At 49.7% G+C, this 21272-nt stretch overlaps 7 protein-coding genes across 7 annotated transcripts, besides 1 other annotated feature; 3 read left to right on the top strand and 4 right to left on the bottom strand.

The window, feature by feature from the left end:
* Positions 1-835: 835 nt before the first annotated feature.
* Positions 836-855: a microsatellite.
* Positions 856-1793: 938 nt separating this feature from the next.
* On the top strand, positions 1794-5639 carry FPSE_02549 (uncharacterized protein; the record flags this gene model as incomplete). Its single annotated transcript, XM_009255668.1, has 5 exons — positions 1794-1880; positions 1938-1968; positions 2102-5248; positions 5303-5436; positions 5493-5639. 5 exons carry the CDS (start codon positions 1794-1796, stop codon positions 5637-5639), a joined length of 3546 nt encoding a protein of 1181 aa, XP_009253943.1.
* A 1042-nt stretch (positions 5640-6681) lies between these two features.
* FPSE_02548 (uncharacterized protein) lies at positions 6682-7122 on the top strand (the record flags this gene model as incomplete). Its single annotated transcript, XM_009255667.1, has 1 exon — positions 6682-7122. One exon carries the CDS (start codon positions 6682-6684, stop codon positions 7120-7122), a length of 441 nt encoding a protein of 146 aa, XP_009253942.1.
* Positions 7123-8009: 887 nt separating this feature from the next.
* Positions 8010-11554, bottom strand: FPSE_02547 (uncharacterized protein; the record flags this gene model as incomplete). Its single annotated transcript, XM_009255666.1, has 3 exons — positions 8010-9954; positions 10004-11028; positions 11087-11554. 3 exons carry the CDS (start codon positions 11552-11554, stop codon positions 8010-8012), a joined length of 3438 nt encoding a protein of 1145 aa, XP_009253941.1.
* Positions 11555-12580: 1026 nt separating this feature from the next.
* FPSE_02546 (uncharacterized protein) lies at positions 12581-13372 on the top strand (the record flags this gene model as incomplete). The annotated part of the gene is made up of 1 exon (XM_009255665.1): positions 12581-13372. The coding sequence occupies one exon, from the start codon at positions 12581-12583 to the stop codon at positions 13370-13372; it is 792 nt and encodes a 263-aa protein (XP_009253940.1).
* A 279-nt stretch (positions 13373-13651) lies between these two features.
* Positions 13652-14758, bottom strand: FPSE_02545 (uncharacterized protein; the record flags this gene model as incomplete). Its single annotated transcript, XM_009255664.1, has 1 exon — positions 13652-14758. One exon carries the CDS (start codon positions 14756-14758, stop codon positions 13652-13654), a length of 1107 nt encoding a protein of 368 aa, XP_009253939.1.
* Positions 14759-17296: 2538 nt separating this feature from the next.
* On the bottom strand, positions 17297-17556 carry FPSE_02544 (uncharacterized protein; the record flags this gene model as incomplete). The annotated part of the gene is made up of 2 exons (XM_009255663.1): positions 17297-17381; positions 17438-17556. The coding sequence occupies 2 exons, from the start codon at positions 17554-17556 to the stop codon at positions 17297-17299; spliced, it is 204 nt and encodes a 67-aa protein (XP_009253938.1).
* Positions 17557-19803: 2247 nt separating this feature from the next.
* FPSE_02543 (uncharacterized protein) lies at positions 19804-20780 on the bottom strand (the record flags this gene model as incomplete). The annotated part of the gene is made up of 2 exons (XM_009255662.1): positions 19804-20493; positions 20556-20780. 2 exons carry the CDS (start codon positions 20778-20780, stop codon positions 19804-19806), a joined length of 915 nt encoding a protein of 304 aa, XP_009253937.1.
* Between the last annotated feature and the right edge of the window lie 492 nt (positions 20781-21272).

The raw sequence follows: 21272 nt of genomic DNA, 5'->3' as shown, positions 1-21272 counted from the left end.
CAGATACAAAGCTAATTCGCCAGCACGTGAAAGAGTTATGATCAAGTATCCTACTCTGCCCATCGAGGGATATTCAATTCTTCTGCGACGTGGGTCAATATCATTCCAATACAAGCCTCCCTACTGTGGCCGACGTTGGATCGTTGGGTGGTTGACCGTAGTAACATCACATCCCAGTAACCGTATGTGAATATCGAATAGGCTGAAGGGTGGAAGTTTATATTAAACATCCAATCAGCCTATGTATGTTTCGTCCTTAATCGAGTCAAGGTTCGCCGTACCTTATAGGGCCAAAGAACGGGCAGTATTCCACGGCATGGACGGAGTATCGATCGTATCCCCATACGAGACAACAAATCACCAAAATCAACTGCACGAAAACATTGTAGCCCCTGATGTTTGTACCACTAACTAGGTACTATACAATCCCTGCGCCTCTGAGCAAAAAAAGCCCGACCGCTCAAAGCACTCGACATCTCTTATTGAATGACAGACTGTTAAAGATGGATACCTTGGTGAGACTGGATACCTCGAGCCAAGCACCTGCCAGCCCAGGCCTGGAACGGTTAGGAGCCGTTTAGCGCGCTGGTCCCCTGAGGCTTGACCCCTCTCGCTGTTCAATGTCCCAGGCTTAGTGGGTGATCCCCTGGGCCCCCAAGGAACCCCCCCTTTAGACAGGAACGTCCAGCTCTGAGTCCCGCCCGTCTGAGCTGGACTGGAGCACCCCCTCCAGTGGCTGTTCATCCCATCCACATTCGGATCCCACAAGACGTCTCCATTCATTCCAATCCATGGATCCTTCTTCTCTGTCTCTCCACGACCACGACATATCCGGATCCAATCCAATCCAATCCATCCGCTCTTTCTATTCTTGCCTTCGTCTTGTAATCAAACCGAACATACTAGCCAGTGTCCCTCATCATACACCATCACTTTGATTTTATTACGTCGTTGCTGTCGTCGTCGTCGTCTTTCTATGCCCTGGGTCGAATTTCCCACTTGCTAGGCTAGACTACCTCATCCATCTTACATATACAGCCACCGTCCATTCCGTTGTACGCCGATCCGTCCTGCAGTAGCGATATCGACTGGGACATTTCCTTCCATAACATCGCCCATCACACATCGCTTAGCTTAGCTTCTCTCTCGTAGAGATTTCTTCGCTTTCATTGCCTCCTACGTCGAGTCAAATCTACAAGTACAACATTCTGTATACTCCAGACCCAGTCGACCTTCTTCTAGCGACTCCATCGTTGGACACCCCTTGTCTGTTTCTCAACCCGGGCCCTTGTCCTCATCAAACCCTCCACACGCCCCCTGGTTTGGTTTGGTTCCGTCTGCTTGCTGCTTGCTGTTGGCTTTCGCTTTCGCTTTAGGCGTCGACTTTGACTTATTACCCTGACTTTAACTGAGCTGTCCACTACTTCCTGAATTTGGACACCGTTCAAGTTCTTGTCAGTCTCCCTCTCAGTAGGGGTACTACCGTGCGACGCTATCAACAAATATTGCTACCCCGTTCGATCAAACACCTGCCGACCGCCTCAACAACTTCCTTCTCGCACCGATTCCTCGACGACTTGCTCCCGCCGCAATCCCTGGCCCGACTCCTTTGCTACCCATTACGACCTCGTCCATGACGCCTGCCCTCTAGCTGCGTCGTGTTGCTTGCTACCTTGGGCTGCAACAATTCCGTGTCCGAATGCCACATTCACTCTAGCTAGACACCAAATTTCGATCGCTTCGTCCCAAATTACGATACCGAGTTTCCCTCTCACCCCAACACATTGCCCACCATGGCTAGTATCGTGGAAGATTATCTGGAGAGTCCCGGGATGGAACAGGAGACCGACGATGTCTTTCCTTGTAAAGGCTGCGGAGATGTATGTTCTGCTCTTTCTGTGGGAGACTTGGGGATGTGTTGCTAACAAGCTGGAAAGATTCTTGAAGAAGGCAAAGCTTTCGAATTAGGTATGTGAAAGATTGAACAAGTGCAGGCTTCTCGTGATGGGCTCTGGTGATTCCGCACGATCACTAGCACTTCACCGCAAGAATTACAAATCAGATTTCCACATATGATACAGCAAGCTGACATTCTTAACAGCCGGAAACCGATGGCATCTTGATTGCTTCCGATGTAACACCTGCGGCACACTTCTCGACTCTGACGCGAACCTTCTACTCCTTGGCGATGGGTCTCTCATCTGCAACAACTGCACATACAGCTGCAGCGCCTGCGGCAATAAGATTGAAGACCTGGCCATCCTTACTGGGGAGCAGGCGTTTTGTGCCACATGTTTCCGTTGTCGCAACTGTAAACGCAAAATCGAAAACCTTCGATATGCACGCACTTCCCAAGGCATATTTTGCATGGGCTGCCACGAAACGCTCATGGCTAGGCGTAGGAAAAAATCAAAAGCAGCAGCCGCTGCAAAAGCGAGAGAAAAAGAGCATTCACCTATGATCACAGAAAAGTCGCTGCCCGCTCTACCCGCGAATGCCATCCCACCAAACGCCTTCTCCAACGACCGGGTAGATCCTGATTCAGATACTGCCACCGAGCTCTCTCCACGGCCTCGGAATCACACTCGCCACGAGTCTTCGTCTCGCAGTAGCTCACGGCCAGCTCGTTCTCCTGAGCGAAAGCCAGACGGTTTAAATTTGCCCGCCACGACCTACCGGAGCAACCGCAACTCAACCATGATGTCTCGGACGGAAAACTCCAACGACGACGGCTTCCTCATCTCTGTCGCCTTAGACCCAAGTCCGCACCCAACACCAAAATCGACCTCCGACACCATGGCGGAGGGTAAATCAAAGGACCGAGACTATTTCGGTGCAGCAAAGCCTCCTTCTGAGAAGAGGAGCGACTCCCGTACCTCTACTCCACACATTGCTTTCCAGGAGAAGGGTCGTCAAGCATCTACTTCGGAGCACGACACTCCACCCAAGCTGCCTGATCGAAAGCATTCTAAACCCCCACGACCGGAATCTATGAAACCGTCACCCGCTGTCGATGAAAAGACCCAGAAGACAAGCGGTCGCCGCCCGCCTACGGAGGATTTTAAGCTACAAGAGGCCCCCAAGAGCAAAAAGCTGCTTTCAAGGAGCAGTTCACAGTCATCAGGTGTACCTGCAGAGACAAGTTCCGTGAGAACAAGCAACGGACAACCAGGTAAGGCTGGTCACAGTGGTCTGCCTCACTCTGATAGCAACGCAACCACGCCTGCCTCCCGTTCATCGCTGGAGTCGAGGTATCTGGATGAGGAAGAGCTCCGTGCATCGATGGACTCTTCGACAAGAACGTCTTCCAGACCAGAGAACGCAAAGCCCCTTGGCAGAAAGGATGTTCCCTCTTCCTCTAGCAAATCTGGTAACTATTCGTCCAAGTCCCGTAAATACTCACAGGCACTGACAGAAAGGATAGCGAACGGCAGCAGCCGACAACAAAGCCGACAGGAATCCCCTGAAGATTCCACGCCCACGCGCCAAACTCCCTCCCGAAGCATTTCGGAGCACAAGAAGACCGACACCTACATGCAACCACGTTCTGCACCTGCACCTCCGAACAGGGGTCATGCCGCAGGAAAGGAGGGTTCCAAGGATGATGGTAGCTCTCCCAAGGTCTCGCCAAAGCTACCTAGATGGAGCAGCGGTGGGGACTTGAACATGGACGAGGACATGGCACGGATACTAGGCACTGACGAAGGCTCATCCTCGATACTCCGCAGAGTTTCTAACGCGGTAAGACATGGCCGCACCGGCAGCGTGGAGTCACCACATCAGATGCATCCAGGGAACAGGCACACCAGGAGCATCAGTGAAACTACACGAGCTACTGGATCACCCCGCTGGCCCAGGACACCCGTCGCTGATGATTACCATGCGCAGGATATCAGCAGCCCCATGTCACTGACAGCAGGCGACGACCCTGCTTTCCTCAAACGACAACTGCGAAATTCGGAGCAGCGAGTTGCGGAGCTTGAGAGGCAGTTTACTACCGAGAAAGATCTCAAGAGCCTTAACAAGAAGCTTGTGGAGAAGCGAAAGACTGTTTCTGTTCTCGACACACAGACCGAGATTATGATTCGACAGCTGGAAGTGTTGGCCGGATATGTCGAGCGAGCCAAGGAAACAAAGACACCCGTAGACCCTCGAGATTTGGAGGAGTCGGCCATCAAAGAGTTTGTTCAGAAGCTCGACAAGGTCAAGTCGGCCATGTCTGCCACTATCGAGCAGCTTCATGAAGAGCGGGACCTGTTGTGCGAAGAGAAAGACCAAGCCATTGCGGATCGAGATCGTGCCCTCCTTGAATTTGAGCAGTTGTCGTCCAAGAACGCACAGCTTGCTGATATGAACAATGATCTAACACATCAGATCCAGGAACGCTTCAAGTCACAGATTGGAGGCGATATCAAGTCTCCTGGCGCTCTTGGCATATATGCTGGCAAGGGTCTCAACGCCTCGTCAATTAACCTTGACGCTGCTAGCTTATCAACAGGAGCCACCCTGGTCCCTGCCGACGAGGACACTATTGTCGAAGCTGGCCCTACTGTCGTACAGGTCAGGAAGGGACAGGCCAAGAAATTCAACTGGAAGAAGGGTTCCAAGGGACTGGCCCAGGGTGTTGCCAAGGGCGTCAACAGAGCCGTTGTTGCCTTCCAGAATGATCGTGAGAGAATGCAGCAACAGGGAGGGCTGAGCGGAGAGAACATTGGCATGCCCTACAATATGACAGTGGCCCAGGTTGAAGCGCCGGCCGGTCTTCCTTCCAACGGCCACATCTCGCACGAGAAGCATGGTGCGGCTGGAGCGCAAGCCAGGAGGCAGGAAGAGCGTGAGCGCGAGCGCCAAGGCTTTGGCTTCTTCGGAAAGAAGAACGCGATGCCCAAGTCTGGCTCCGCGGGCACCATGAATAACGTCGAAGCAGCTGAACCTCCGACAGTTCTCTTCGGGTCCGATCTCGCTGAGCGGGCTGACCACGAGCGCCGACAGATTCCCAGTGTGGTGACGAGATGTATCGAAGAGGTTGAACTCAGGGGCATGGATCAAGAGGGTATTTACCGAAAGACTGGTGGAAATTCACAAGTCAACATGATCAAGGACGGTTTCAGCAAAGACGAGAACTTTGACATCTCGGACCCTGACCTGGATATCACGGCCGTCACTAGTGTGCTGAAGCAATACTTCCGCAAGCTGCCGATACCCCTGCTGACGTTTGACGTCTATGAGCGCGTTCTTGAGTCGATTGGTGAGTTTGGTACCCTATTATTGAAGAGGCCGACGAAATGCTAACAACCAATAGCCATTGTTGATGAGGACGAACGAAGCGATCACCTACGTAAGACGTTTGCTTCGATGCCCCAACGTCATCGCGATTGTCTCGAGTTCCTCATGTTCCATCTTGCACGCGTTGCTCAGCGTGAACCTGAGAACTTGGTATGTAACATCCATCACCATACATGTTGTCACCGAAAGCTAATATACCCATTTAGATGTCACCCAAGAACCTGGCTGTCGTTTTCGCACCCACTATCATGCGTGACACAAGTCTTGAACGCGAGATGACGGATATGCATGCCAAGAACCTTGCGATACAGTTTGTCATTGAGAACAGTAATACGATTTTCGAGGATGCTTAGAGAGCTCGAAACATCTATACGAACAGGACTTATGAACACCGTATCACCTCTTTTGCGAGATCGAAACCAAGACCTTCAAGTTGTGGATTCTTGGGCTACTCTTACAGAGACGCGATCTGACAAGGGTCGTCAAGGAAAAGGAAAAAATGAAAATTATTCGGGCACTTATTGGATTTGATAGCGTCTACGCTGGTTTGCTTGCATGTGTCATCCAACCCACAAGGTGTTTTTGTGCCAGGACATTTAATGATATCCAATTCTTTTCTCACGCCTATTTGCCTGTTTTTGTTCTTCTGGTTGTGGCTGTTTGGCCATTGTTTTCGGTGCATTATTGACGACAGTGGTTTGATGAACAGGAGGGGGGAAGGAGTATTGGTTACTTTGTGTACGTTGATGAAAGAAAGGTGTTGCTCGCTAGGATGACTGTTTTTACTCCAAGAGATATGGGCTGTATCTTTTTACGCCTCGTTGACGCGAGACTTGCATCATTGGGCATACGCATATATTGCCAACTTAGGTATCCAGCCAAGGCAGTATCGGTAAATGTCATGTCGTTAAGTCAATGTTTGTCCACTCACAAGATACCTATGTATCACACCCTATCGCTATCTATATCCGAACCCGTTCACTTGCTCAACTCAACTCTGAGGAAGAAGGGTACTGCTGATCTCGTAGGCCAAGCAGGTTCTGTGCAGTGAGGCTAGGCTTGCCTAGAGCCTTTTGTCTTGCGAGGCATATGCCTAATAAGGAATTCGCCGAGTCATCCTAGATCCACATAACATAATATGCATTAGACAGTTTACACTAGATAGAAATCACTTCAATCCAACACACAGAGACACTTATTACTTCAATCTGACATACCATACAATCTACGACAGGAGCCAATGTCTATCTCTTAGTACCATGCCTCAACAGAAGGGCAGCTCTGCTGCTGATCGATCTACTCGTCGATTTACACGAATCCAAGTAAAGCCAAAGATCAACTATACACTGGCCATAAAGGATAATTTTGAACCTATTTTTAATGCCGAGTCAGCAAATGAATCAGAGAACAAAGTCGGCAGACCAATCGAAGAACAAACATAACAATGCAGATCTGAATGAGAAAGACCAATTTGATGAGACTGAAGATTTTGATGAACTTCTAGCAGGCTTAAAAAATGGACAAGGCGATGATCCATATATACCACTTGATTTTGAGAATGAAGACTCGGACTTTGATGAAGCAGACGAAGACTGTGAGATACCACTGGACTTACAAGAGTCGGGATTTACTGAAACAACTGAAACAACTGAACCAGCTGAGCCAATCGCACCTGCTGAAGCCTTTAAAAAAGGAAACAAGCCCAAGCCCAAGCCCACCCAAAAGAGAAAGAAGCTCCGCCATCTCTGTATGGTGCCCAGTGCTGCCGATCTACTTGCACAGACCGATAAAGATAATCCTATTCCAGAGGATGACAGCGACTTACTTTCATTCTAAACCAATATCAGCATCCTCATCGCACGGCTTTGTGCATGGGCCAAGCAGAAAATTACAGGCTCTTAGGTTATAAAGAAGAAAGTTGCAGGCTCTTGGTTTAAGTCTCCTCGAAAGTCGAGAGAGATGACATTAGCCTTCAGAGGCATGTTAAGTAATGCAGATCCAGGGCAACTCAGCGAATTCCTTATTCGACATATGCCTCGCAAAACACAAAAGGTTCTAGGCAAGCCTGGCCTCCCTGCATAGGCCTCAGGGCATCAGAAAAATTGTCCGTTAAAAGCATAAGGAATGAAATTATTAGGTCATCTTATGCAGCTTAGACCATACTCTTTAGGCTATTTATTTCTGTACCCTAAACCTTAGGGTCAACTTTTCTGCTACCTAGTCTAGTAGACGACAGGACCAGCAGCAGCTGGATGGTAACGAGAAGTCAATTACATTCCAAACAACTTCGTGGTCGAGTTGTTAAGGATTGACAATGACAAAAAACTTGGCGTAGCGAACAACCGTATGAGAATAAGCTAATAACATACTATATAATCACGGAAGGATACACAGTGGAAATGTAACATTTTGTATGCTAATGCGTTTCGTATAAACGTGCCAAATTACAACAAGCTAAGTAAGTCTACGGTAGTCAAGGCCTTTATAAATAAACAGCGCAACTATTCAATAGCTACAGCTCGGGAATGTAGAATCAATAAACATCATTCTGCCACCAGTGCATTATCGAAGTGAAAACTCGGCACCTTTTTTGCTTGTCACTGTTTCCGATGAGGGTAATCCCAATATACCGACCCAATCCTAACTAAATAGCCAAACTCCGTCGACCAACGCCAAACCTATACTGTTTCCGAACTCCGCTTGATAACCCTCCTTGGTTGGAACTAGGCAGCAATTGTAGGAGCTTGCTCACGTTGTCTCTTAACAATATAGTACGTGATCAAGCTCTTGGGGTCGTCCTGGACATCCTTGAGAGCGTCCCAGAAGGTTTGCTCGCCTACCCTTGAGTGAAGAGCGACGCAAAGCTGAACGGCATCCATGCGAACACCAGAGTCTGCAGAGGCGAGACATCGTCCAGCAAGAGCAGCCAACTGGCCAAGCTCGGTGCCAGTAGGCATAAAGTTGGGTCTCTTATCCAACATGGTTCGCAACACATGCATACCAGTGCTGAGAATGCGGCTACCCTCAGTGGTAGAACTATCGACATTCTGAAGACGCTTTGTGAGAACAACCACGATCTCGGACCCATCACCAATAGTAACAAGCTCGTCAGCAAGCACTTCAACGCCACTGACAATGTGGGCGCGGATGTCATATGCACTGCGCGTCTCAAGAAGCGATTCAAGACCTCTTGAAACATGAGGCTGGAAATTGTCGCGTTCCTTTTTCAGGAGTAACCTTATCGTAGCGAGGATTTGAGCCTTGATATCCTGAGCTTTCTCAGGGCTCGTACCGCTCAAGGGATCCTCCAGATACTGGAAAAGACCAATCAAAAGAGCTTCAAATTTATCATCGGCAAAGATGCCCTTGCTGTCGCGCAAGAGAGACTGCAACTTTCGGAAGCCATGCACATCAAGAGTTTTTGCCTTGATTCTTTTGATGCCGCTTTCTAGAAGCCGTAAACTCTGCTTGGCTCTGTCAGGGGCCTCTACGTTTTGTGTCACGGGAGATTGAGCATGAGCACTGGGTAGACTGGCCGAGTCGGCATTGACGGGCTTGTCTTCCAGCACAGGGAGATTGAAGGTCGGCTTTGAGTTTGTCTGTTCATCAGTGAAAGGGTCTTCGTAAACCTGAAGAGTGGGAGCTGGGGCTGCTGGAACCTGTTCAACGTGCATAGGTGCCGATGGCTCAGGAGTGGGCTCAACCACGGGCTCTGGAATGGTATGAACAGGCTCTTCAGGCTTGACAGCCTCATCCATAATTTGGTCTACAGCCTCGGCCAGCGGCTCAACCACGGGCGTGGGGATTACTTCTGGCTCGGATTTAGGCTCTGGCTTCGGCTCCAATGCTGGCTCGGATGTAGGCTCAGCTGCGGCCTGTGAAATGCTCTGTGGTGCAATCTCCATCACCGGGGTGGACAACTCTTCCGGGGCCTCTGGTGGTACTGAGGCTGCTCTTTGAGGTGGTGGTGCAGGTCTTTGCGAAGTTCTGAAGTTGGCCATGCTGGGAACCAGCATAGTGAAGTCCTCATCAGCTCTTGAAGGACTGCTCATAGACAACATGGTAGATTGTGATTGCTTCAGCTTGGTAGGGCTCGCTCGAGGAGATGCTGCTGACTTTTGGCCAGTTCTTACGGAAGAAGGGGATGCTATACTTGATTCGCTGGCATGTGAAGCGTGCCCGGGTCGTGTTCGAGGGACGGTCCTCTTAGGAGTAGTCTCTCGGGGCTTTGGCGTCTTGGACCTGACGCTCTCAGGACTTCCAGGGTCCATGTCGCGGACGGAATATGGACCAGCCGTCGCAGGACGCGCCGCCATCTCGGGCCGTTTCCTGCTCGGCCGCATTGGAGCCCCTGACATACCGCCAGTTTCTGGCCGTGATCGGGTCCCTGAAGATTTGCTCGATGCGCTCGACGCAGTAGTAGTGATCTTTTCAGGTGATAGCTGGGCCATGGCTGAACCTGGCCGGGCTGGAAGATTCTTTGCTGCATTTGCCTTGCGTTGAGCCATCATAGCCTCCCGAATACTGCTGGGCTTGCTGGTGCCCATAGTACTCTTGGACAGCCCTAAGCCAGGTCGTGCTACTGGTTCGGCCGCCTTTGAGGAGTTGGGGTTGCTGGGGTCTTTATTCAAGAGTTTCTGCGCAGTGCCATCCAGATCGGCCATGATGCTATGTCATGTCAGTTCAAAAACCATTAAACATATTTGGGTTAACTTACGCGTCTGCTTTGGCAGGCCATATTCCCCAAAAGACCCAGAAAGTTGATCTTGTCTTTTCTCTCACAGCAGGGTTAGCATCAGCCAAGCCCTTTTTCAGACACTTCTCGACTATGTCGACACCACCAGTGTGCTCAAGATGGTGCTTATGATGTCCCTCCTTTTTCAGAATGGTCTTCAGCCACTCCGTAGCATATGTTCTGGGTGCAACATTCTTGTCTTGACAAGCAAACCAAATATGCTGCATCAACCGAGGAGTATATGTAACCTGGCTAAGAATCGTATTGACCGTCATATTGGCGAGTTGTGAGCTGATCTTCTTCGTTCCTGCAGACAGCTTGACAAAACATTGCATAAGTTGTTCTATCAAAGGATCCATTGCAGGACCAAACGTGTAGGCAATCTCCTGAATCAGACCACAGCCCTCTTTGCAGAGACTGGTTCTCAAAGAGGTTATTACCTTGATAATGCCGTCCAAGATGCTCTTAACTCCGGCAAGGAAGGTATCGGAAAAATCAGTAACATTGCCCGCAATGAGCCTTCGAAGTTTATGGACGGAATTCTCTCGTTTCAGCCAGTTGTGCTCTGTCTCCTTCCCTTCGAAAAACCACGCCATTTCCTTAATCATGTCGTCGAGTTCTCGATTGGTGTTGACGTACAACGGCTCCAGGACCTCAGGCTTTGTGTCGATTCCCGGAGTGATGGGACGCTCAGCAGCTGAAGATGTGCTGGCGGAGAATGTTTTGCGGGGTGCTGGTTCCGGTGTGGGCTCGACGGGCGCAGCAGGTGTCTCGGGGCGACTGGATGTTGGTATCAGTTCCTTGACGATGGCCTGCTCGATTGCAGGCCGTACTTTAAAGGTCTTGAGCTGTCGCTTCAGATCGGACTTGGCAGCATTCGGTGCAGATCGGAAAAGCTCGATGACAGTGTTTTTCGCGGCATCTCGCACCATTCCGTCGGCATCTTCGAGCAGTTCCATGAGCACGGGAACGTAAGTTCGAAAGGGAAGACCGTTCTCATTGTGCATCTGCACACCATTAGCATCTGCATAGGATTGCACTTGCACCAGAGTTGCAACGACATACCTGTAATAGCCAATGCATTGAAGTTTCTTTCGCTCTGGGATTCTTCCCCACCATAGCTGTGTTCCGAACATATTTTTCAACATCGGCTGGAGCAACGGAAAACAGAGTAACGAGAGAGTGTGAGGCCAGGGAGCGGAACTTGTCTTTTTGGTCGCCAAGCTTGTCAGCCACAAGGGGCAGAGTTCGAGCTGCTTCTTTGGATAACAGCTTAGGATCTTGACGGGACAGGCGCGTGAGGAGGTGGTTGAGCGCAGTAAACCCAGCGTTTACCAGAGCCGCGTGCTGTGAAGTGGTGGCGGCGCGCAAGCCCTCAAATAGCTGAGCGACGCTCGACTCGGGGACATTGTGCTGCTTGATACCGGACTTGATGATTGTGACATATTGGACCTTTGCATCGAGAGGCGAGTCGCTGCGCAGTATGGTGTTGAGGTCAGCGACCTGCTGGTCGGTAAGTTTTGTGTCGGCCATGGGTTGTTAATGACGAATCTAAAGATCGAGGTCGCATTAGTCGCAAGCAAGGTAGAGAGATCCGCCAATTTCAGAGAGATCGAGGTGATACGTGCGCGCGGCGCGAAGTGGGATAGAGAGAGGTACCAGCTTTCCCCTCTGTGGTCACAGCGTGAGGAAATAGGTAGATATCATGGTGATGCGCATGCGTGGTGTTTGTCGGGAAATTGGAGATTGAACAAGGGGGAAGATGGAAGCTTGTAACATACCTGTGAACTTAATTGTGAGACAGTTCGTGGGCGACGGAACGGAACGGCGAGAACGTGTTAGTAAACGTGCGCATTGAGAGCGTGGGAAAGCTCTTTGTTGTTGTACGTATGTTGTTGTGGTGGCTTGAGTTGTAATCTAATGTTTGTGGTTGTGGTACTAAGTGCCTGGGCGACTAGACTGGGTTTAGTGGGTTGTTGTCACCTGCTTGGGTGTCAATGTTAGGCGCAGTTGCCCCGGCGAAGAAGCAGAAAGAACCATGGAGCCATACATGCATGTGCAATAGGCATGCAAGCAAGAGCGGGCACCTAAGCTTCCCATTGCCCCGCCAGGAGTCATTGAAACTAGACCTGCCCGCTATGGCCCAAGCTCTACGGATACAGGGCTCCATTTAACCCCAGGGACTTTATGGAGGTTTGCTGAGGGGTCCTCCTTATCCATCATAGGCGTAAACCTCTTCATTTCAATTCTTGTGACGCTTTGCAACACACCGATGAATTGTACTTCTTCCTCACATCCATTGAATTCTTCTTCGACCTTGTAACCACAACTCAAAAAGCGCTTTGGTCTCTCTGTATCCGTTTTCATCAAACTCACTCAAGCCCCCCTTCCTAGTACATCTTTATCCTTCTGTTCCATTCCATTCACTTTCGTTCAATAACAAGTCATCATCCAATCTGCCACTGAAACCCCAAGAGTAACTTTGGTTGACCCCCTTAAAGACCAGACCGCTCTATTATTCTTATATATCGCCCCCCCTCTTCAGCCCCAAGCCTTTACATGCCTCATCTCCCTCCAATCACTCCCGCCCCAACCGCCGCTTCAATCTTCTCCCAAGCTCCGGTCATGACCCCCGCCATCCAAGTACCCACCCACTCCGGTCCACGGGACGGCCCCGATATTCCCGGAGCTGGAAAGTTCAAGGCCATTAAGCTACGTCTCGAGCTTCGTGACCTCTCGCACCCTGGATCTGCCGTCTTTCTGAGCTCTGTGAACGCAGCAGAATGTCTTGCCAAAGCAGTGCAGCATGTCCTTGCGCTACTCTATGAATCACCTACGTGTCCCACTACCACCATTCCAACAACGCGATCCGTCACAGTTATTCTCCGTAGCATGTCGGGAGTCGCTTACACAACTGGGTCTGAGCTCGACAGCGATCACAAAGAGATTCACTTCTCTACAGATTACATTTCGAACATCCATCCTATCTCCCGCCGCAGTGACGAGATCAATGGTGTACTCACTCACGAGCTCGTTCACTGTCTTCAGTACAACGGCCATGGTCACTGTCCTGGCGGTCTGATCGAGGGTATTGCTGACTGGGTGCGACTTCATTGTCTTCTTAGTCCTCCACACTGGAAACGCGAGAGCGGCGGGAAGTGGGACGCAGGCTATCAGCAGACGGCCTACTTTTTGGACTACTTGGAGGATCGTTTCGGCAAGGGAACGATCCGCCGCCTGAATGAGAAGTTAAGGATCCAAAAATACGAAGAGAAGCCATTCTGGACCGAGCTAGTTGGGCGACCAGTTGAGCAGCTCTGGGGTGATTACAAAGAGAAACTAGAATCTTAGGCAACGGGATACACACATGCATATAGCCTTCATACACGAGAGCATGGAGGCAAAGATGGGTGATAGATTTGATTGAGGAAACGAGATTAGCCAGATGCTAAGGATATAATAAGCGTGCCATAACCCAAACTCCGACTCCAAGACAAAAGAACAAATCAAAGAGACTATCGCCCATGACATTGTCTGTAATTTCCAAACCCAAGTCTGCCACTTATTTCAGCGGCGTTTTCCACAATCATGCCAAGTACAAATCATCTTGGAACGCCTCCATTCGATACTTTATCGGCGCACAGGGACAGGGGCATCACTCTCGCTGATGACGCTGCCAATCTCGGACCAGCTAGCGGGTGTAGCCATGCCGGAGCTCTCGCTCATAACATCGTAGTAGCGGCCGTTCTCATCTGCTCGGGACGATTGCGCATCGTTGGCAATATCCTCACCCGAACCAACAAGGGAAACAGAGTCGGTGGGAGTCAGCATGCCGTCGTCACTGATAATCTCAGGCTCGGACATGGGGGCGGTAGGAGTGACGGGAAGTGGCGAGTAAAAGTCGGTGCTGGTGTTTTGTGCCCAAGCCTGAATGGATGCGTAGGCCTCATCGCGGTTTTCCTGGCCAGCAGTCATGTACTCATCAACGCCGATCTCTCGCTCGAGGGTAGCGGTAGAGGCAGACTCGGAGCGGGCGGGGGTGGGGTCGGCATCAATAAGAACGGCGGGAGTGGGCTTCTCGTCTTTATCCTGGGTGGTGGCGCTGTAGATATCGGAGACTTCGTCGGCAGCAGGAGCAATTTGACGGGTTTGCTCAGGCTCATCGTTGATCTCGTCATGGTCGATGTGGTGTTCGTCGGCAAAAGGGTTGGTGTAGAGAGGAGTGAATCCGCGGGGACCGTCGCCGCGACGTCGCAGGCCCTCATCCATTCCCCGGGTATCAGCTCCAGTGTTGAAAACATATGTTCCTTGCTCAGCGCCATCATCTTGCCGGAGGAAATCGTCGAAAGAAGAACCTCGTCGTTGCGAGTCAGCCACAGACGGGCTCGTCTCGCCTCTCTCCTTCTGATCCTTCTCTTGCTTCTCCAACATGACCGAGTTCCAATAAAGCAGTTCCTCACGTTGCCTTCGACGAGTTTCCTCGTCGGCGTCGACGCCAGCTTCGGCACCGCCACGGGTCTGGAGGAAGCCATCGGCATCCTCAGGTCTGTTGAATCTTGGCTCACGATAGGGTGGGTCGATGCCTTCGCCCATGGAGTGCAAGGCGATGGCTATTCTGCGACGAACATCATCGGCGTATCGTCGCACTTCAGGCGACTCGAAAATGGCAACGGCGGTAGCGACAGCGACCGAGACAGCAACTACGGCACCTGATGCCAGAATAACATGGTTAGGCATTGTTATACTGCAGAATAGAGTCTGCTCTATCAAGAGAGACTAAGGATGTAAGAGAGAGAAAGAGAGCAGGTGAGGCGTAAATAGAGTGGGGAGAGTTTGTATAAGCGAGCAAACGAAAAGAAGACAACAAATCTTGCTTTTTCGCAAAGCAGGGAAAAGAAAGTGGAAAGGAAGAATGCTTGCCAGAAGTTCAAAATGAATTAAACAAGATGTAATAAATTGAGAATCTGGGGGCAAATTCAAGGGGAAGTTTGAGCTTGCGTAGTCCTGGAAGTCCAGTTCTACTAAGGTGAAAGGCATTTTGCCACAGAGGCAGCCTCGGGACTGTGGCTCAGGCGACTTCTCTCAGGCAGACGTGCGCTATGATTCGCAAGCTCCGACGCGGGGTAGTCCAGAAAGGGTAGCACATGGCCTGGGCTAGACATGGCCTGGGCTGGGCTTGAGCCCGTGATGTGACGACGACTTTTTGGCTGCAAGGAAACGAACAAAAAATATGATAGATAGTAGGCATTGGGGATTCTTTACATACCTGTAACTACCACAGGGTGAGGCATCACTTTCTCCAAGCTCTGCCCTGGACCACCCTTGAGTGTGGACAGAAATGATTGAGCACGTTGTAAAGACGAATGGCACCACGTAGACTGTTGACAAGTCGCTGTAGATACTACACCCGAACAGAAGCAATGGGAATGAGCGAGGGTAAAAGAAAGTTACCAGAAGAAGAAAAGAAACAGAAACCAAGAAGGTGGTGGGTTGAGAAGGAACCGAAAGGATTTAAACAAGCTCAAACTCGGCTCAGCCCAGCCCAAGTCAAATATCAACTACGATTACGATTCAGATCAGACTCGGACTAACTAACTCTTACATGACATTACACGATGTACCCTATCAGGCTGTGCCAATGTTTACTTTGTTGATAGCGAGATGCATAGCAAGACACAACCATGCAGTAGTTTCTTTGATTATAGATCTCTATGCAAACTGGTAGACATTCTATTGTTCGTCGCCCAATTCACTCTTGTCTACGTATTCTACAACAAAGTAAACCCAAATCCTCGACCGCCGCTTGCGGATGGAGATGAGAGCGCGTGACGTGTGCGATGTGATGTGTGTGATAGTTATGCACAGCTAACAACTCACAGCCAAGCATTCGGCCATAACAAACCCGTACACAACGCGCCTTTGAAGAATCTTACCTTTTCTGTCATCCACTGTCAGAGAGAAACTTAAATTGCATTGAGCGTGGTACAGTAAGAGATGCCTACAAGCCCCTGAAACTTTCTTTGTCTGCCTATTCGAAGGACGTCATTGTATTCTTAGCTTCTCAAGACGAATACACATTACTACGAGTACGTATCAATTTTTGATGATGAGTATCAATTGATGGCGCGGCATCGATTGTCGGACTACGCATCGTCTACTCGAGTCAGCCCGCCGCCTGGCCGAACATGGTTCAACCGTTGGGCTTGTTACCTAGACAGGTACGACATGACGACGCCTGGTGGGATGTTGTCGTACATGGCGTACGACTTTTCTGACTTAATTCCACTTCAGTCAGGCAGAAATGAAAGAATTTGGTGTTTTTGAAGAACAGCTAAAATCAATAGTCGGTCTGCAACTGATTGTGTATATCCATGCATCTCCCAGTAGAAAGCCGCGGAGGTGAGACAAGAACGATATATCCGAAGGTACCGGCCGCTATCGCTTGAGACATCCAGTAATACTGTACCTAATTGACCGGCTCCGGCGACCCTTCAGGAAACATGAATCTGACGGAGCCCGTTCAACTGCTCCGACTTCCATCGCCACAATACAATTGCCGGAACTTCAAACCACCGACCACCGACGTTCCATAATCTCGAATTCCGTTGTGGATAAGAGAAAAGCCCGGACATTTGATCCTGATCCTGCTCCTGATGCCGACAGAGCCAGAGGCAAAGAGGATCCTGGGTCTGTGGAGAATCTAGGTGAAGGACCCATCCAGGTGAAAAGGCGAGACACCGAGAAAGATACGATCCATATGCACGTATTGCCCCGTTGTTTCTTCTCCATGGAGATATTGGTGAGCAACCAGGGTAAAAAAAACCTTGGCAATCGGGGTCTTGCAGCCGATGGAACAGGAACAGGAAAATCCACTTGTCAATCTGTCATTTGGTCGCTCTAACTGGGCACACAAACATTGTGCCCAGAGATGGAAAAATGTTCCTGATGTCTGGGCGATCAGACTAACAACACGTCAATTCTTGATGTTGAGTGAAATACTGGCTCCAATTCATATCAGCACGCGATGTACATTCAAAAATAAGCAATAGACTCAAAATGGTAACGATGAAAAAAAGATTGTTTTGATTCATGGAGACGCCAAATGTCTCTGTAAAACCGTCGCTAATGCTCGATAATTGTGGTATAATTAACTCCCCCCATTTTTGTTTGCTTGGGTCACCATTGCTCCCTTCGAAGCCTTGCTATAGACAGGCTTGATTGAGGGTTGATGTTGTTGGTCAAGGTGCCATGATCCCGTAATCCCCCAACTCGGATTTAGTGAGAAGACTTCTCAGTCTGGGTAGAGTCGGTAGAGGAGACAGAGTCGGAAGAGTTCTGGCGGGTAGCCTTCTTGCGCTCACTGAATAACAGGTAAGTCTCTATTTTGAAACCATGGTCGGTGTTGGAGCCACTTACTAGACGGAGCGGTCCTGAAGAACGCACTGGTAACGGGCGTTGCCAGTCTTGAAGGAGAACTTGATGCCTCTGTTCTCGCCGAGGGAGGCAGGAACCTGGGGAGTGGTGGTCTCGGGCATTTTGAAGAGAGTTTTGGTGTAAGTGAAGAAGTGGTTTGGTAGAGAAGAGAAGTGTAGACAAGATGGATGGAGTGAGAAGAGTAGAAGACTCAGAGGAGGAGGACGAGCAGCCCTAATATACCTTTTGAGAATGACTATACGTATCTCGTCATCTCAGTCAAGATACGCTTGATCAAGGTCCACGGAACTAAACAAAGTGAGCCATTTTCTTTACATGACCTGGACCTGGACCGGGGCATCAGGAGCAACAAGTCACTGTGTGTGTGCAACACCCTCAGCTTGCCCCACGATGTGAAGGTGCACCAAAGACGGCAACACGATAGTTAAGCTAGCGTATCCCTGTCTCCGTTGTCTCCGTAGTCAATGTACGTACATAAAAGATGGGGGTACAACACTAGACAGCCTGGACTGGAGTAACTGCGATAATCTGGCCGGTCCGGAGTTGTAATTAGACATTCATTTGGTTCCTGTGAAACTGAGGGCTTTTCATCCATCCTGCTTGATGCTATGTACCTAACTTTCAGCCGGGCCTTCAGTAGCTATGGATCTTTCACATCAGTCTCCGAGACCCGAGAAGACGTGCAGGCAAATCTCCCGGCTAAGACGGAAGAGGGCGTAGTAGTGAGTGTTGTTCTAGAAAACCAACTGGAGCTTCCTCGCATTTCCAGTTTTGGTCCCGGTTGTCCAATCACCCACTCGCCCCAAGATGTCGTGCCAGGAGACAAATAAAAAGCCGCGACTGTCCTTTGCCGATCATCTCTCGCTCCAATGGGAAACATGGATGACTTTATGGGATGCTCTTCCATTGGCCATGGACCGGATATCATCGCGCTCCATCCTGACCGGCATCGCCTTGAGCCTGAATAGGTAGTTGGATATCGAGAGAGAATTTTCATTCATGGACTAGCAAGCTTCCCCGATGGGAAAAAGATAAGCTTTTCGACGCTACGTCGGATCGAGTTGGCCACTTCCTAATGTCGGTGGTACCGCCGGGACGCCACAAACTGTTGAAATTTTGAGAGGCTCTTCCGCCATGGCTTTCTGTGATACTGTAGATATCTAGTCTAACATGAGACCATCATCGGCTCCCGGTTTCTTCCCTGAATTCGTAGAGGAGTTGTTGATCGACAAGCACGGTCACTCCGTATACTGTGCATGCACATCTATCACTGATCATGTATCCAGTTCAGATATCCAAGGCTGAACTGGCTCGTCGAACCGGGGTATCTTACCCCGGTTATTTGCGCCTTACTCTCCGACAGCATTGCAAGTTACATCATAGTATATTTTCACGAGACTATGTTGCAACGTTGAGAGTAAATCCCAACAGACGCCAGCGTGGGTTAGCGCCTTAGTTCTTTATCCCCGCATTCATCTCCACGATGCCCTCAAGGGTGATTGGGGTTCAGACTCTGAGTCCCAGCCTGGCTCTTTCTTCACCGCATGTCACTAACACTATTGATTGGGTCAGAGGAACCTTCTTTGTAGCCCTGAAATTGGCTAGGTATGCAATTTTGATTGAAGATCTCGCTCCTGACTTTGACTCTGTTGGTTTCTGTCGGATAACCGCTTCTGGCGCTTTATATTGCGCATCGTGGGGTGGAAAGTAAAAAGTAAACTGTCACATGGGGATACAGAACCATAAAATGGGCCGTAGATGCAAAGATGAGGTCACTGTTGCACTCTACTGTCGTCTCATCTTGATTGTCTTGCATTCCGTCTGTTTAATCACAAGAGTTGGTAATGGCAGCACGGCTTACTGGAGCCGGTAAAGCGCCATGCATACACATTAATGCATGAAGTGTGTCGAGGACGTCTCCCAAGACTTCATCTTTCCACGAGCACACCACAAGTCGTTTTCTCTTCTGTATCTGTTTCCTCATTGCATCGTCCCATCTTCCATCATCTATCATCCGCTCGCTCGTGGCGGGTTCCAGATCTCTGCAAGTTTTCTGTAAAGAACCATTTCGAGGATTTAATATGCCGCACTTGAACAGTCCGATCCATCAAACAGGATCTGACCTGTCACTGCCGCTGCTCCGAGCTGACTTCAGCCGCCACACTTCGAAATAATGGCCTGATGCTCACAAGTTCGACTTTGAATATGCAGAGCCACACCAATGCTCCATCAGCTCATTGGCATGTCTTGGCTGGCACGCGACATGCTAACTAGTACCTCCTTGTGCTTTGCTGCAGCAGGACCGGATGCGATACCGGGGAAAGGACTCATCGGATGAAAGCAGGCAATCATTTGCTATCCATCATGTTCATGAGCTCCTGTTCTTCATCGACGGCAGTGACATTCCCACTTCCCACACCCCTCTTCTGAAGCTCCACGTCTATCAATTTTCGCGTAGGCATGCTCGTGCTGAGATCGGGCATTTCCTCCTTGAATTTGCGCAGATAGTTTTCCACGCTTCGCATTCCCACAACAAGGAACCCGAGCTCTTCTCGATCAACGTCAAAGACTTCCCACCACTCACATTCCGGCATCTTAGCGCCTACGTCTCGGGCTGCGTTGTAAATGGCAGCAGTAGCAAGCGCATGTGGTTGGTGGGTGAGATACAGCATCTGAGGCGAGAGGAGAGCTGTGTTAAGATATTGAATTGTGCGCAGAGATATGATGGACTTGGGCTGCGCGAGAAAGTCCAGCGTCTGCAGGTAAGTGATTGCAAGTGGATGAGGCAGTGAGACGTGGGTGTCGAATGAAAGCGTGTAGAGGATCCGGGCTTCAATGGCAAGGATGCGAGTCTGAAAGCTGTGATAGTCGGCTTCGGGCACGTAATAGGACCTGGGATCATTCTTTGGACTGCTTTGGACGTGCAAGAAGGATGAGTTCTCAGATAAGAGGTAAGCATAAACATTAGATATGTCGCGTGATGACCGGGGTTGAGGTCCCATCTTGGCAACCAGATAAAGAGCAGCAGCAGATGTGTCCTTGAAGCACGAGTCAGCATCGCCAGACACTTATAGAGAGACTTTATGGGTCGACAACTTACACTGAACTCATTGGCCATTGGAGAACCGACAAGCCAGTAGCGTGCCAAAATGACATTTGCCTGCGCTGTAACGGATTGAGGGAGCTCAAGGAGCTGACCAGCAACTTGTGTGAGGCATTGTGAAGTGATGAAGATTGTGTCTTGAAGATCTTGCGGAAGCGATGAGAAAGATGATTTATGATATAGCTGAGATGCTGTAGCGAGAGGGTTTAATAGATGAGCCATTGTGTATTATCCTTTTTCTGATATATCATAAGTTGGTCGAACGCGATGCTGTGAAGAAGGAATGTTTACGTTGAAGTTTGGCGAGGCTGAGAAGCTCTAGATAATCCCTAATGCCTGTGGAGCCGCTAGGGGACAAATCAGTGTGGAGGATCCCTGCACCTGTAACTACAGTGCCACATGCTCATGATAATTTTCCCGGCTATAACAGTATGGGCCGCTACTTTTCGAAAGTTACAATGATTGAATCAGAGGTTTCATTGCTAAAGTTACCGTGCTGAGTTTGCTTCGAAAGTATAGTATACCTTCCGCTTTTGAACATGATGAACTACCTGCGACTTAGGTACCTATATAATGCCATCATGACATCTCCTATGAACCCACACGAGGGTTTTGGTCGTTAAAGAAAAGCTAAACGATTACTTGACTCTCAGCGGTGGAGGTGGCCCAACTCTAATCAACAATTATTTATTGGTATCATCGATAAAGTCTCAC

The sequence above is a fragment of the Fusarium pseudograminearum genome, chromosome 3 (assembly GCF_000303195.2).
Source record: "Fusarium pseudograminearum CS3096 chromosome 3, whole genome shotgun sequence".
Taxonomy (NCBI): Eukaryota; Fungi; Ascomycota; class Sordariomycetes; order Hypocreales; family Nectriaceae; genus Fusarium; species Fusarium pseudograminearum.
This window is presented reverse-complemented; position numbering and strand designations above follow the sequence as displayed.